The following is a 15,163-nucleotide window of genomic DNA, read 5'->3' on the forward strand; positions in this document are numbered from 1 at the left end:
CTTTCTCCCATGTTCCTCCTGAGTTAGCCATTGTCTTGAAATGATGGTCGTCCTTCCTCATAATGATTTTATACTGTTACTGTGTATATATCCCCAGAGAAGTATCTATCTATCTATATCCATTATATGTATAATATTTTCTGTTTTTAAGCTTGATACAAATGGTATCATACTGTATATGTTGTTGTGTATATGTTCTCTTTTCTTTTTGAAACACCTCAAGTTTATTAATTTATTAGTAGTATATATCTGATTCTTAGCCAGAATGTGAAGCCGGAGGGTTGCTCTCGTATACTGGGAAGTCAACTATATAATACAGTACAGTATGTGCAAATGTGTACATTGAAGAACTTTGCAAAAGTTTAATCAAAACCTGCTTTCAGTTTATTAAATAATTTCTCAAGAGTATCTTTGTGGGAGGACAGCAACCTCATGACCAAGTCACAGATCTCTTCAGAATTAATTCTTATAAAGGCAGTTTTGATTACGTTGATCCAAGTTAAAGGGGGGTGGCAGGATGGGTAAAGGTAAAGTTTTATTTTTAGTCTTCCTAAATGCTGTCTCACTTGATTTAGGAGGGCTTGGGAGTACCCAAGAATTATCTTCCAGGGAATTTCTGTCATACGAGTAGTGTTCCTGAAAGTTTGAATAGTCATGAGGAATGGGTCTCTCGTTATCTGTCCATGATTGCAGAATTGCTTTCTCTGATAAAATCTTTACGACAAAGAGTTTTACCATTTGGTGATAGAGGGGGTGTCTTTTGTATGTTGCAGTGAAATTCATCAAGTGCAGTTTTGTGCTGTCTTTCCCAAGGTCTTCCATAAATCCTACAGGAGTGCAGGTTTTCTTGATCGCAGTTGGGGTTTTCAGTTTTCTCAGTAGTTCAACTTGTACTTGAATCACCAGATGTAAATTAGACATTTCTCTCTTCAGCTCCCAGTATACATTTTGCATATCATCATTTGAAATGCTTAGTCTTTGGAGAGCTTTGCTCTGCAGATTGTCTTCCTGAGATGGATGCGTTTGTTTGGTGTTTTGTAGTTCTATTCTGAGATTGTTAAATTCTTTCTTTATTGGTTCTAGTTCTTGTTCCAAGTCATGGATCTTCAGGTCATAACTCAACTTTTCCACCTCCCAGTTTGATGAAGGTGGATTTAAATTCCTTATCACCTGCTGAGTTTCCACCTCTGTTCTTAGCTGGAGGATTTCTACTTCTTTAGACTGCAGCTGTTCATTCAGTACTTTCAAAGTTTCAGAGTTGTCTGTTCATTTAATCCAATTTGCTCTTTAAATTAGCTCTATCGGTACAAACCTCTTGATATGCATATAGGCCTTATTTACTTGTTCTCGTCCCATAGAACTTGTTTCTTCATCTAATAGAGCGCCTGTAAGCCTGTCAGGCTAGGTAGGGCCTCTGAGTTTGAATTCCCCAGCTCCCCTGTGTTCCAAACAGGTCGCCAGGGGTCAGCACGGGCTTCCGGTTTCCTCCAAAACACCGCGGCCTCCCCCGCAAAGGCCGACTCTTGGGGTACACTACGGTGGGGAGCAGGACCGTTACCCAGCAACATGCGCAAGGCTGGGCCCGGCCCCCTCAGCGCCCACACAGGCTGTCCCCGCTGGAAGGGGGCTGCCGCTGCCCCCGCTCGGCGCCCGGGCCACTTGTATATGTTCTTATGTATCAGTCCTTCAATATATGTTTCCAAGGTATATGTATTTTGTCACATGTAGATTTAATATTCTTATTGTGGTGGTTATATTGTGTGGTCATGTGTTCATTCTTCTACATAAGGACATTTATGTTTTCCTCCAAAACTTTCGGTATTCCCATGTCAGTCTTCTTCTAAGGTAGTGGTCCTCAGATGTGACTGTTGGTAACACTCGATTTTCACAATGCCTGGTAGACATTACTAGCATTTTGAGTGTGAGGATCAAATTCCAAATGTATGCTGGTAAAAGATACAGAGTAAGCCCTGGCCCTGTGGCTCTGTTGGTTGGGTGGTTCCATTCCAGGTCATGCTCAGTCCTCAGTTGGGAGTGTGCAGGAGGCAGCCACTCTCATATCGATGTTTTTGTCTCTCCCTCTCCCTTCCTTTCTCTCTTAAAAAAAAAAAAAAAATCAATGAAAACATTTGTTAAAAACCCACCTTTATAGCTAAAATGAAACATCATAGATAATTAGAAATTTTAATGATCTATGTCAGTATGCTAAAGGAAATCGAAAAGAAAAAGTAACATGTATAAAGAGTAAGACTACAGAATATGTATAGTAGCTAGAGGCTTGGTGCACGTGCACCCATAGGGGTCCCGTGGCCAGCCCCAATTGGCCAGATGGGTGGGGGGCCACTAGCTGTTGGTTGGCCAACCCCATCCCCAGGTTGAACTCCCCTTCGAGGGGACAATTTGCATATTAGCCTTTTATTCCACATAATAAAACCCTAATATGCAAATTGACTGAACAGCAGAACAACCAGCTGAACCAGATGCACACTGATCACCAGAGAGCAGACCCTCAGTGCAGGAGCTGCCCCCAGCCTCAGGCCCCAGGCCAGCCAAGGCGGGTGCCAGTGGGGGCACCCTGATCTCCCTGCTGGTTGCCCTGCAGGGGGAGGTGACCGGTGGGAGTCAGGGGGCGGGGCCAGCAAGCAGGCAGTGCCAAGCCAGCCAAGGTGGGTGCCAGCGGCGCCCTCCTCTACTCCTCCCCACCCCATCACCACACCAGTCACCCCACAGATCGGCCCTGATGGTCGGCCAGTCCTAGGGACCCTACCCATGCAGGGATTTCGTGCACCGGGCCTCTAGATAGGATAAGTCACTAAGTTGATAAAGTCATCATTAATTTTATATACCTAAAATGGTAGCATCATAATAAAAATAGAAATAAAGAATTGACAGAATTAGGGTATATTTACAGATCTCTAGTCATTGAGTTACTTATACATGATAAATAGAATATTTGAACTGTACAATTTAAAAACATGAGCTAATTGATGTATATCTAGAACTCTAGCAAATAAGTGTTTATTTACAAAGCATGGATCTTTCACAAAAATTGACTTTATACTTGCTCACAGATAGCCTTTAAAAATTCCCTGAACATAATGTAATTTAGAACTCAGTAATAAACAGGTTATTTAAAATAGAAATTCTGTATAATGGAAATCCTAAGAAATATACTTTGGGAAGAACCAAGATGGCGGCGTAAGGTACAGACCTGTGCGTGCTGCCTCCCACAACAACATTGAAAATACCAACTATAAGACAAAACAGCTATCATTCAGAACCATGGGAAAGCTGCCCCAGTGGAAGTTCTACAGCTGGAAGGAAAGAAAGAAGAGCATTGAGACTGAGTAGGATGTGCAGAGGCTCCAAGAACAGAGGTACAGAGTCGCGCGCCAGGCGGGCTGCAACTGGATGCGCGGTTGTTTTCAATCAAAAGGGGTTACAAACTCTCAAATCCACTGAGCTTGTTTGGGGCGGGATTCTGAGGTCCCAGACCCCTACGGGGAGAGGCGGGACAGCCTTGCAGCGGGTCGGAAAGCAAGGGCGGCTTTCTCTCAGGGCTGCTCTCCGGCGTCCGGCACCCGGGGACGCGGAGTCGCGGAGACGCCATTGCTGTTTGCTCCGCCCTGGTGACTCCCTGAGAACCCGCCCTACTCAATTTACATCCCCGCCCAAGCTGTGCCAGCAGCACAAAAAGAACCACCTGCGCTTTTGCACCTTAACCCAACATACTGCATATTTCAGCTCCTCGCACCCATAAGGAACACACTCAAGAAGCAGAATCAGGTTTGGAGGAAGCCAGAATGGGTCCCGGCTGGGCTGGCAACATTGAACCGCTGTACCAGCAAATGCACAAACAGGTCCACCAGATCCAGTCTCACATGGGAAGCTAGGAGACGGCAGACAAGCAGTCTGTGCACTTAGTAGAAAATGAAATCCAAGCAAGCATACCAGATATTCAGCCAGCAAGAATGCCTGGAGATTTTGTCCAGCAAGGAGCCACCCAACAAAAGACAGAATACCAAACTTCGTGTTGACCAGTTAAAGTATGATGTCCAGCACCTGCAGATTGCTCTCAGAAACTTCCAACATCGGCGATACGCAAGGAAGCAGCAGGAGAGACAGCGAGAGAGCTTCTGTCTCGCACCTTCACCTCCAACGTGGATTGTGGCGCCCCCTGCGAGGCTGCGCCGGCCCCTGCAAGGCTGAGACGGCCCCTGCGAGGCTGACAGTCCCGGTGAGGATGAGACAGCCCCTGGGAGGCTGAGACGGTCCCTGTGTGGCTGAGATGGCCCCTGTGTGGCTGAGATGGCCCCTGTGAGGCTGCGACGGTCACACAGGGACACGTCGCGGATGGAAATATCTACATTTTCCATGTGTATGACCCGGCAACAAAAAGCGTACACCTATGGATGAGGACAGTGGAGGGATAAGGGCAGAGGGTGGGGTAGGAACTGGGTGGAGGAGAGCTATGGGGGGAAAAACGGGGAACAACTGTAATAATCTGAACAATAAAGATTTATTTTTAAAAAAAGAAATATACTTTGACTTAAAGAGGACCTCATGAAAAAGAATTTAGGAACAGATCAATATTGGAAATAGCACATAGCTCAGTGGTTCTCAACTTGTGGGTCACGACCCCTTTGGGGGTCGAACGACCCTTTCACAGGGTTCACCTAAGACCATCGGAAAACACATATAATTACATATTGTTTTTGTGATTAATCACTAGGCTTTAATTATGTTCAATTTGTAACAATGAAAATATATCCTGCATATCAGATATTTACATTACGATTCATAACAGTAGCAAAATTACAGTTATGAAGTAGCAATGAAAATAATTTTATGGTTGGGGGTCACCACAACATGAGGAACTGTATTAAAGGGTCGCGGCATTAGGAAGGTTGAGAACCACTGACATAGCTAAACTTTTGAAAAAGTGACTAAGCAGTATTTAGAAGTTAGTTACTACCCTTAGCTATAATTTAATTAATTTTTTTCTGTATATCTTTGCCCAGGAACCCATGACTAGGAAGCAGTGAATCTGGCATTTGAATTCAGGTCTCTTTCATTCAGTGTCTTGCTCTTAGTTGAGATTCCAAATATAAATAATTTTTGTATTTTCTATTAAATTGTGTTCCTCTATGATGTGTTCCTTGCTTAATAATGTGTGGGTTTGTGCCTCTGAAATTCCTTATGCATTCCAAACCTTTTAAGAGTCTTAGGATATTTTCCAAATAATATTCAGATAGTGAGATGGTTTGTATTCATATTCATGCAAGAACATGTTTTATGTTAATCATTGAACACACTTTTTTTTCTGTTTTAAATGTTTCATTACTAAAATGATTGAATAATACATGCTTATGTGTTACCTTAATTTCTATAGCATTTTGTGAAGGCTTAATGAGCCCAAAATATTTTATATGTTAATATTGGGAAAAACCATGTTAAGTTATTAAAAGGTGTTGATGAATCTGCAGAAAAGGGAGATTCTGAATTAACTGTTAGTTTGTCATGTTTCAATTTCAAAGGAGATTCAAGTGTACTCATAGTTTAATTACATGATTGTAGAGATCCTAAGAAAGGTTTAACAATTTGATTCTGCACTTTTCTTCAGTATGACAAAAAATTAAACAAATATTTGTCAAGGAAGAAACAAATACGCCTTGTAAGATAAACCTGCACTTACAATCTGTATAACATAAAAGTTGCAGTTTGCTGTTATGTACCCGTTAGTGTTTAAAAAAGCCACATTCACCATTTTAGACATATCATTCCCATTCAATCCATATGTCTAGTCATTTTCAAAATTTCTTTTCACTGTCTAGATATGAATTTGCCTGAGCCCACTTTTCCCACTCACTGAGACCATAAATTGGCACCACTCATTTTGTCAGTCATTTTTTTTTTAATTGTGCCTTTTTTTCCCCCCTTCATGAAAAGGCTGTGTTATTCCATATCTTTCACCCACATTTCTTTACTAAGTGACCCAAAATACATTTTTGGGATTACTGTTGAAGTTCTATCTTTGTATTCCAAAGCAGGCCCTTCTGAAACTGATGATGTTGATGACAAACTCCCCCTTTCGAAGTCTTTGCAAGGTATATATAACTTTTCACTTCCATTTTTCCACATATTGTTTTTATTTAATGTTTCTTTATATTGAACAGACTGTATTTTAGTATTTATATCTGTATTATTACTTTTCTAAATGGAAAAGGAAAAAAATGTATTGGCCTTTTTTTTTTTTTTTTTTTGAAAAACATATAAATGAACTTCACAAGCAACAATTTTTCAAAACCAATTTTCCCTTTTGTGAATCTAGTAATGAATCTCGAAATGGGTACATGACACACTTTCATATTTAAGGTAAAGTACACATTTATACCTTATATCAGAATAGTCAGAAGTAAGGTTTTTATTGTATAGTTAGTAATGTGAATATCGATAAGGTCATGTTGATACTTAGCTTTTTGAGAAATTGTAAAAATTCACTTGTAAATCGCTACGTTTATAAATTGAATACTTTTTGAGAATTTTTGTATAGTGTTCCCTAACTTGATGATCATAGGCTATTTGTGATGGCTTTTAATTCTATCTACTCTGGCTTTGAGCACATAAGATTTACTTTCTTTAGCTTTATTCTTTAATGTAAATATAATTGCTTATTTTAGATTTAAAGAGAACAAAAGGACACAAAGAATCATTGTTTACATGTAATATTGTGAAAGTGGAACAACCACCTTAAGTGTTCTTATTTTTTACCTAATGTTTCCTTTTTTAAGTACTGGTTTCTTATTCATTACCTCTCATTACTTTGACCTCACATTTTTGTTTTCTTCGACATTGGAGTCAAAGAATAAATCCAAATGTTGACGTTTTAAAAACTGAGGGAAGGGACTGTTTGTTGAGAAAGTATATTGAAAAGTTAATTAAAGAATAATTCATGGCTCTAGATTTATAGGTTTATCTAGTCTTTTGAGTTCAGGTGAGTTTTCATAATATGAAGTGGAAAAAAATCCCAAGATAATTATGGCATTTTAAATTCAAAAGTACTAGACACTGAGTGAGAGTTTTTGAAACTGTAATCAATGCTTTTTAAAAATCAAGATAAAATATATTTAAAACTTATGTCTCACTGTTGTATGTTTAGTTGTATGTATAGTTTCTGAAATTAGTTATCAGTGGATGATAAATTCAATTTTGTTTCCCTTCTCCCCATGGGATTTACTCATAGGTAATATATTTATACACAAAGGCGGTGACTTTTAACCTTTTCCATGTTGGTAGCTCAGACATTTCAAGGGCAGAGGATGAGTATTTGGGGGCAGTTTGGGTACTTAATCCTAAGTGGCTCTCTAATAATTTAGTGGACTATTTTCCTATTTGTGCGTAAAGCTTCTGCTCTATTATGGTGAGCCTGTTTACCTTGTGACTGCCTAACTTGATACATTGCTTTATGTTCCAGTTTTTAGAAGCAGGCAGAGTATATTACCTGAATTAAAATGCTTTTGAGACTAAAGGTAGTATCTTAAATTTTAATTTACAAATGTCCTTTAAATACAACTTTGACTAAATAATGAGGATTGAGTTTCCATAGCTCCCACCACAGTAAAAATAGAAAGTAGGAAACATTTCACAGCAAAACCTGAACTTGTTTATCTATATTGAATAGTCTATGAGCAAAGGAAGACTTTGATTTGTGTGTTTCTGTGTGTGCGTGTCATTGGCGGATGAGCATGGTACTTTGAAACATAATTGTTCTATTTCTCAAATTCTAACATCTATTAGTAATTATATTGTGTAGTTATAGTAACTAACTATAAATCCCCAAACCTACTTAGGTTGACACTATATGTTTTACATTTTTAAATAATTTCTTTGAGTTTTCAAGTGAAGTGTTAAATGTTATCTGAATTAGATTGCATTGTTTGAAATAACTACTCAGGAGTTAAAGAATTAGTTTGTATATGTTGTGTTACATGTTTTAATTTTTTTGCACTGTTACCTAGTTTCTCTTCTTTCTATGTCAGTTTTTATTGCTTTATTATATGTGGTTTATTTTCATTTTAGGAAGCCATCATTCTTCAGAGGGCAATGAAGGAACAGAAGTGGAAGTACCAGCAGAAGGTTAGAAATAAAGGGATTTTTATTTTGCTGTATTTATCTTATGTTTGTTCTATATTATAGAGATACTGTTTTTTTAAAAAATATATTCTTAATAATTTCAGACAGGAAGGGAGAGGGAGAGATAGAAACATCAATGATGAGAATCATTGATCACCTGCCTCCTGCACGCCCCCTGCTGGGGATCGAGCTTGCAACCCAGGCATGTGCCCTTGACGGGACGAACCTGGGACCCTTCATTCCACAGGCCGACTGCTCTATCCATTGAGCCAAACCACCTAGGGCTAGAGATACTATCCTTAAAACACCTTATTTGGGGGGAAAAAAAAAAAGATGATTATTTTGATATGCTTTCTTAGCCAACAGGTTTTTTTTCTTAGTCCTAAGATGTAATATACCTCTTTTATTGTATGAATAATAAAGCATATGAGATGAAAACTTAGGTAAGTAGTACTTCCTGATGCAAAATGCTGACCTTTTTTTTTTTTTTCTGGTCATCTTGTGCCATATTAACATTTTTTAAAGAAGGAAAGGTTTCAGTATTTTAGAATTACAATTATTACTGGCTCGGTTCATATTTCCTTTTTAAACATACTTAATGATGCCACTAAAACAAATCTGTTTTTATTGATTTTAAAGATAGAGAAAGGGAAAGGGAGAGAAAGAAACATTCATGAGATGGAGAGACATTGATCAGCTGCCTCCTTCACGCGCCCTATTGGATCTCAAGCCTGCAACCCAGGCTTGTGCCCTGACCGGGAATTGACTTATCAGTGCATGGGACGATGCTCTACCAACTGAGCAACATTGGCCAGGGCTAATGGTGCCATTTTTTAGAGTAGAGTAATGCATTCTATATAAGATTAATAAAAGAAAGATTTCCTCTGCTTATTTTTATACCCACAACTACCCCATGAACTACTTTTTCTATTTACTAGCCATCCTCCTTTGCTCTCGGGATTGAATGAATATTTAACTGTGGTACAGATTTTTAAGTTACTGGACTCTTGAGTTAAACTGTTAGCATGTAAAATGGCTTCCAATTTCTAAGTGGTTTATATAGTTTCAAAAAAGTTTTTGTAGGTTGTTCCCAAGGAAAATGACTGGTAATATAACTGAGTCTTATTTTAGAATTATTATTTCTCTCATAAACTAGTTGTATTGTACTTTATTTTCTGGATAAAAATTGAGTCTATTTTGTAACTTTTTATTCCGTATATTTGCTTTTTCATTTAATTTTTAAAAATTATTACTCTGATATTTTACCCGGTCTGAGTGGAGGGAGTTCTTAAGGTCTCTCAAATGTTAGCTAACCTTTCTAAATTCAATTTTAGAATTAGGGTTTCTAAATGGAATACATTTCTTGCAGAAATACTAAGATGCTCATTTTAAATACTTTAGTGGGTTTTTTTAAAAGATCTATTTATAGAAGATAATGTGCATGAATTTTTTTTTTTTATGTTTTACTGTGTGAAGGTAATTATGTGTTTCTCTGTAACAAAACCTTCTATTTTGAATAGGTAGTATTTACCATGAAATACCTGTATATAAGATACATGGGACAGGGTTCATCAGGCAGTATGAATTACTTCACAATTTACAATTCTGTCATTAGATACTAGGCTTTTCAAATACTGTATTTTTGAGGAGATTTTTATTGTATTGCAATGTTAATAGAGTTAAATCAAACCTGGGTTCTGGTCTTTATTCTTTTACTAACCAATAAACATAATCTTTGGCAAATCAATTAATCTCTCAACCTTTGCAAAATCAAAGAGAGTTGATAAAAATACTTTCTAGCTTCTAGCACTAACATTCTGATGTACATATATTTGTTTTGTGCAGTAACAACAAATATTAATAAAATATTTTATTTTAGAAAGTATCTTGCATATAAAATTAGGGGATATAGTCCTATATGCATTTTTATAGTCATTTTCTTGGTCTGAAGGGCCCCACTACAAAAAATTGTGGTTTTATTTAAAAATATAAAGCACTCAGATTTCTGAAAGGGGAGGAGAAATAGGGTTTTTTTTTTTAAGTCTTAATTTTTATTCTAGCATTTTCTAGTTACAGCAGGAAAATAACTGTGACTTCATTATAACCTTACTCCTAAAAATGCAAGGTTTTTTTTAGTCCATTAATGCAGTTAACTTGGTATTATGTAATAGTTTTCCAGAATTTTTCTATTTTTTATCCCTATTTATAATTGAAGGGATCCTATATCTTAATAAATATGAGATGAATTAAAATGCCAGTAAAATTTTATAGTAGGCTGCTTTTTGAGTATCAGATCAATAAAATGTTGGAACATATAGAAAGTGCTTTATAATGAATGTCATTTTAGAATTTTATTTTTTTCAAGATTCTACTCAACATGTCCCTTCAGAAACAAGTGAGGACCCTGAAGTTGAGGTGACTATTGAAGGTTAGTTATTGAAAAGCCTTGATTCCAAAAGTTTACTTCTGGTCATAAAAACACTTGTCTCATTCACATTTCTAAGTACGCATTTCATTCATTCTTAAAGGAAACTTGTGATAAAAATTGAAGTATATATGTGTATGTGTGACCAAAGCAGCCCACTTCTCAACAGTGCACCCAGTGCTTTGGGAGTTTTAGACAAGAAAAGTAAACCATGAAAATGAGCGGTGGACCAGACTATACTTCCTATCATTGGGAATTGAGAATAAAAAACCAAAACTATGACCAGACTAGATGCACATGAAACCAGATTCTATAATCTGTTACAGGCTGTGATAGCCAGATCTAATATCAGTAACACTGATATTTACTTGAGTAAAGTAGAGGAAGAGAGTGTTGATAGTTCAGTCAGTTTTTAAAGCAAGTTTTCCCCTTAAAATACTATTAGAGGCTAACATGTAATCTGCTCTTAAAAACTGTTTTTGAATCAGTAGCTATACTATAGTCTAAACTAATCTCTTTAGCTCAGGTTGCTTTAAACCTAGTTTTTTCTTCTTCATAATGCATGAATGCAGATGTGCCAGTTTGTCCTGAGCTATTTAAAAATTCAGCTAATAGAATTATTAACATTATCATTTCATAATTATTAAGTGCATATTGATTTTTTTCCTTTTAAATTGTCTTGTACTACTCTATAAATTTTTCCCCTCAAAATAAGTTTTTCTTACGGAAAAATATTGAAACAATACAACAAATTAAACTGTACTAAGTTATATTTACACCTGCCCTGCTCTAAAGCCCCTGTACTCATTTCATTGTGTATTAATCTAAAAATAACTTGATGTATGTATACACATGTATATGAGTGTGTATATACATACATATGGTTTTATAAAAATGATGTGCAACATTATAATGAACATTTAAAATACACATATATCACATTTCTCATAGGTTTGGCTTTTTTCCATAATACATCTTGGTACTTCATCTTTTTTTTTTTTTTAATGCTGCATAACCTTCCTTGGTTTTATTTCTCTCTTTAACAACCTGTCTTCTCCTGGTGTCACTTGGTTATGGTGTTTGGCTACTTACAGCTAACTATTCAAAATGTGTGTCTTCATTGCTTCTAAAATATAAGTTGATTGGTAGCTTTCACATAATATGAGAATTTTTCTCATCTTTCCTGTCTCAAAATAATAAATATATATTTCTTTTTATCATTAATATAATTTTACTAATCTAAAAACAATTTTGAATTGTTTCTAGTTTAGCATTAAATGATTGTATTTAATTGTCTGTGTTTTTAGTTATAAACCTCATTAACTATCAAGAAAATCTTAAGAAGTTATAAATATTATAAATACTGAGAACTTCGTTCCTTCTATACAGATAGAAAAAATTTAGATTATTATTTAAATTTATTAGGACAAAACTTTAATTAGAAAATAACCAGGTTATTTTTATCAAATCTTAGAGGAGATAGAGACTGTATTAAACTTGTTTAGAAAGTAAATATATACTTTCATAGTATAAGACCTTTAAAGAGATGTTAATGATAAAATAAATGGCTCACGAACCTGAAATGTGTCTGTACTTTCAATTTTAAGACTTTGGAGGGAGTGATGTCTTATTTTTTTTAAACTAAAACATACTATAAAAAGCTTCATTATCCAAATTTGTCAACAAGTAATATAATTTTGCTAAATAGGTGGCTATATGTTCAGAAGAGCAGTGAAATACAGGTCTGTATAAGTAATTACTTTACAGAGTAGCATTTTCTATGGCATGTATGTTTGTGAACAAACTATAATGAGCCTCAATTAAATTGCTAATTGTTTTTTATCCATACATTAAGGAGGATAAAGTTAAGTCTGATATTAACAAGGAAGGTCAAATGAGAACTTGGACATCTATTTGATAAAAATTGTTATTGTTTTTCTGGAAAGATTATTGCAAAATGGTAGAAACTCATTTAATATTTATAGTTAGAGAACTAACTTTTAGTATCTATAAAAATAAAAGCGTAATATGCTAATTAGACCGGATGTTCTGGACGAAGGCGGGGCTGCAAGGGAAGCCTGGGTCCCAGGTGCCAGAGGGAAGACGGTGCCGGCAGCTGGGGGAAGGAAGGCCTACTCTTGGACGAATTTCGTGCATCGGGCCTCTAGTATCCTTATAATAGAAAAAAATATACAGGCACTGAAAGTGTGGTTTTAAAAAAATATATAAGTGATCCAGAAAAAGACCCCTATTGTCATTTGTTTAATTGGAGGAAAAGTTCCTGCCCTTCATGAACAAGGCAAGTTTAAAACAAAAAGTGTATATATAGAATGATGTCAGTTTTGTTCAGAAAAATACTGGAAGAAGATAAATGAAGATAATCCTGCATGCCCATGGATGACTTTTATTTTCTCCTGTTGTATCTTTCTGCATTTTGCAAATAGTTTGTAGGAAAGATAAAAAAAGAACTTGATCATCACGTAAGTTTGTCAGATTTTTCACAGTACTTGAACTCTGATATCTATATTTGAAACTAGTGACCTATCATGTGAAATTGCGTGAGACCCGGGACTCCCACCCCCCTCCCCCCGTGTGCCATGGGACCGCCCTGAGTCCTGGAGTGCCGCCCTGATGCCCTGCCTCCAGGCCTCGTGGAGTGGCCGCCGGGCCCTGCCCCTGCGGGGCCTTGGAAACGCCCACAGAAGTTGTGCAGAGCGGCCGCCGGCCCTGCCCCTGCTGGGCCCGCCGCCATCTTGTGACAGTGTTATGATGTGAGGGTCAATTTGCATATTGCCTCTTTATTCTATAGGATTGTGTGGAGTTATGGCGTTGAGCAGGAGCATTATCTCTGCAGGATAATATTCCTTACCCATTGCCGGTGGTGTGCTCTTCCATTTGTAGTGGTCCACTTGTACTTAAATTAGTGGTACACATTTATAACTTGTGCAACTTAGGTTTGAGAACGAGCCCTTGGAATAATACCACTGTGCAAGCCTTCATTTCATAAACATCCTGACTATATATTAGAGTAAATTCAAGTTGCTGTCAAATCTTTGATGCATGGAGAGAAAACCTTACCTCACACTTGTTTGAGGTCCAGCTATTTTGGGCAAGCTAGTAATGGGAAGTCTTTTGCTTTCAAAGAGGTTTTTGAATCATGCAGTTCTCTTAGGGCAGTGGTCAGCAAACTCATTAGTCAACAGAGCCAAATATCAACGGTACTTCTTCAAAATAGACTCGCCCAGGCCGAAAACCGACTTCTGCGCATGGGCCACAAAGTTTCAATCGCACTGTACGCACACCCGCACGTGGTATTTTGTGGAAGAGCCGCATATGGCTCGCGAGCCGCAGTTTGCCAACCACGGTCTTAGGGCATTGTTTCCCAAACCTGAGTCATTCACATGTGTTCATTCTGCTGTGGCCAAACCTTAATCCTATTCATTACTTAAAGTTTTTTCTTTCAATGGATTTTAAATGGATTCATTTAAAAATTAATTTTGCATCTTCCAAAGTGAAACTGTCTTTGACATTTTAAATTGTACTTCCTTTTTATATACATTGAAAAATATACATAAATATTTCAACAAAATATTGCATATAATTGGTTCACATTACCATATATGGTACATGGACTGCCATTTAGATAATTTCTGTTTTAGAGTTTCAGTGGTTGTTTACCTGTCATCTTCTGGTGGTATCCTTGTGTGAAATTCATGTTAAGACCTTGGTAAATATTTGGCTCTTGCATATAAATAAAAATTATACTATTCAAATGTTCATTTATTTATTTTTTAAAAATATTTTTATTGATTTCAGAGAGGAAGGGAGAGGGAGAGGGAGAGAGAGATAGAAACATCAATGATGAGAGAGAATCATTGATTGGCTGCCTTCTGCACTCCCCCTACTGGGAATTGAGCCTGCAACCTGGGCATGTGCCCTTGACCTGAATTGAACTTGGGACCCTTCAGTTCGCAGGCCGCCACCCTATCCACTGAGCCAAACCAGCTAGAGATCAAGTGTTCATTTAATCATTCTGCACATAGCCAGCAATTTGTATGTACTTGGGAGGTACTAGGTGGCAGAGATTTAGGAGTGAGCAAGGTAGGCAAAGACCATTGCAGAGTTTTAAACAAAGGAGCGACAGGTTCTGTCCTTTACCTTGGAGAAGCAAGGCTGCTATCTTGCAAAAGTCTGAGAGGAGAGCATAATGGCAGCAAGAAATCCAGCTTGCAAGGCTATTCCAATTGTCTAGGGCAGATAACATGGTGCTTTAGAGGTGGCCGGTGGCAGTGGACATAAGGAGTTGAATTCTGGGTATGTTCTAAAGATAGAGCCAATAAGCTTTGCTGTTTGTCATTGTTTAATTATTGTGCGTATCTTATAAATGTAACTGGACAGTTCATAGAATCCGTAGTGGAGTAGGTTAGCATTTGAAAGTTTTTTAAAAATGTATTTTTTATTGAACTTAAAGAAAAAGGAAGGAGATTGGGGGAGAGAGAGAGAAACATCCATCTGGTGCCTCCTGGACACCTCCTACTGGGGCTCGAGCCCACAACCCGGGCATGTGCCCTGACCGAGAATCAACCCAAACCGGTGACTTCTCAG

At 37.3% G+C, this 15,163-nt stretch overlaps 1 protein-coding gene and 1 pseudogene across 8 annotated transcripts in view; one reads left to right on the forward strand and one right to left on the reverse strand.

Moving 5' to 3' along the window:
- The window catches only part of GTF2I (general transcription factor IIi), a 129,205-nt gene that overhangs the window by 71,526 nt on the left and 42,516 nt on the right, over positions 1-15,163 (forward strand). For 2 of the 8 annotated variants that reach the window (XM_036308742.1, XM_036308748.1), the window contains exons 10-12: positions 6,048-6,107; positions 8,080-8,136; positions 10,499-10,561. In XM_036308742.1, coding sequence (XP_036164635.1) covers positions 6,048-6,107; positions 8,080-8,136; positions 10,499-10,561 — 180 coding nt within the window. Of the gene's footprint in view, positions 1-6,047; positions 6,108-8,079; positions 8,142-10,498; positions 10,562-15,163 lie in introns of those variants that run through there. The other 6 variants (XM_036308743.1, XM_036308746.1, XM_036308745.1 and 3 more) reach the window with 6 other exon arrangements.
- On the reverse strand, positions 460-1,568 carry LOC118655905 (annotated as a pseudogene).

This window comes from Myotis myotis, unplaced genomic scaffold (genome assembly GCF_014108235.1).
Source record: "Myotis myotis isolate mMyoMyo1 unplaced genomic scaffold, mMyoMyo1.p scaffold_m19_p_5, whole genome shotgun sequence".
Classification (NCBI taxonomy): domain Eukaryota; kingdom Metazoa; phylum Chordata; class Mammalia; order Chiroptera; family Vespertilionidae; genus Myotis; species Myotis myotis.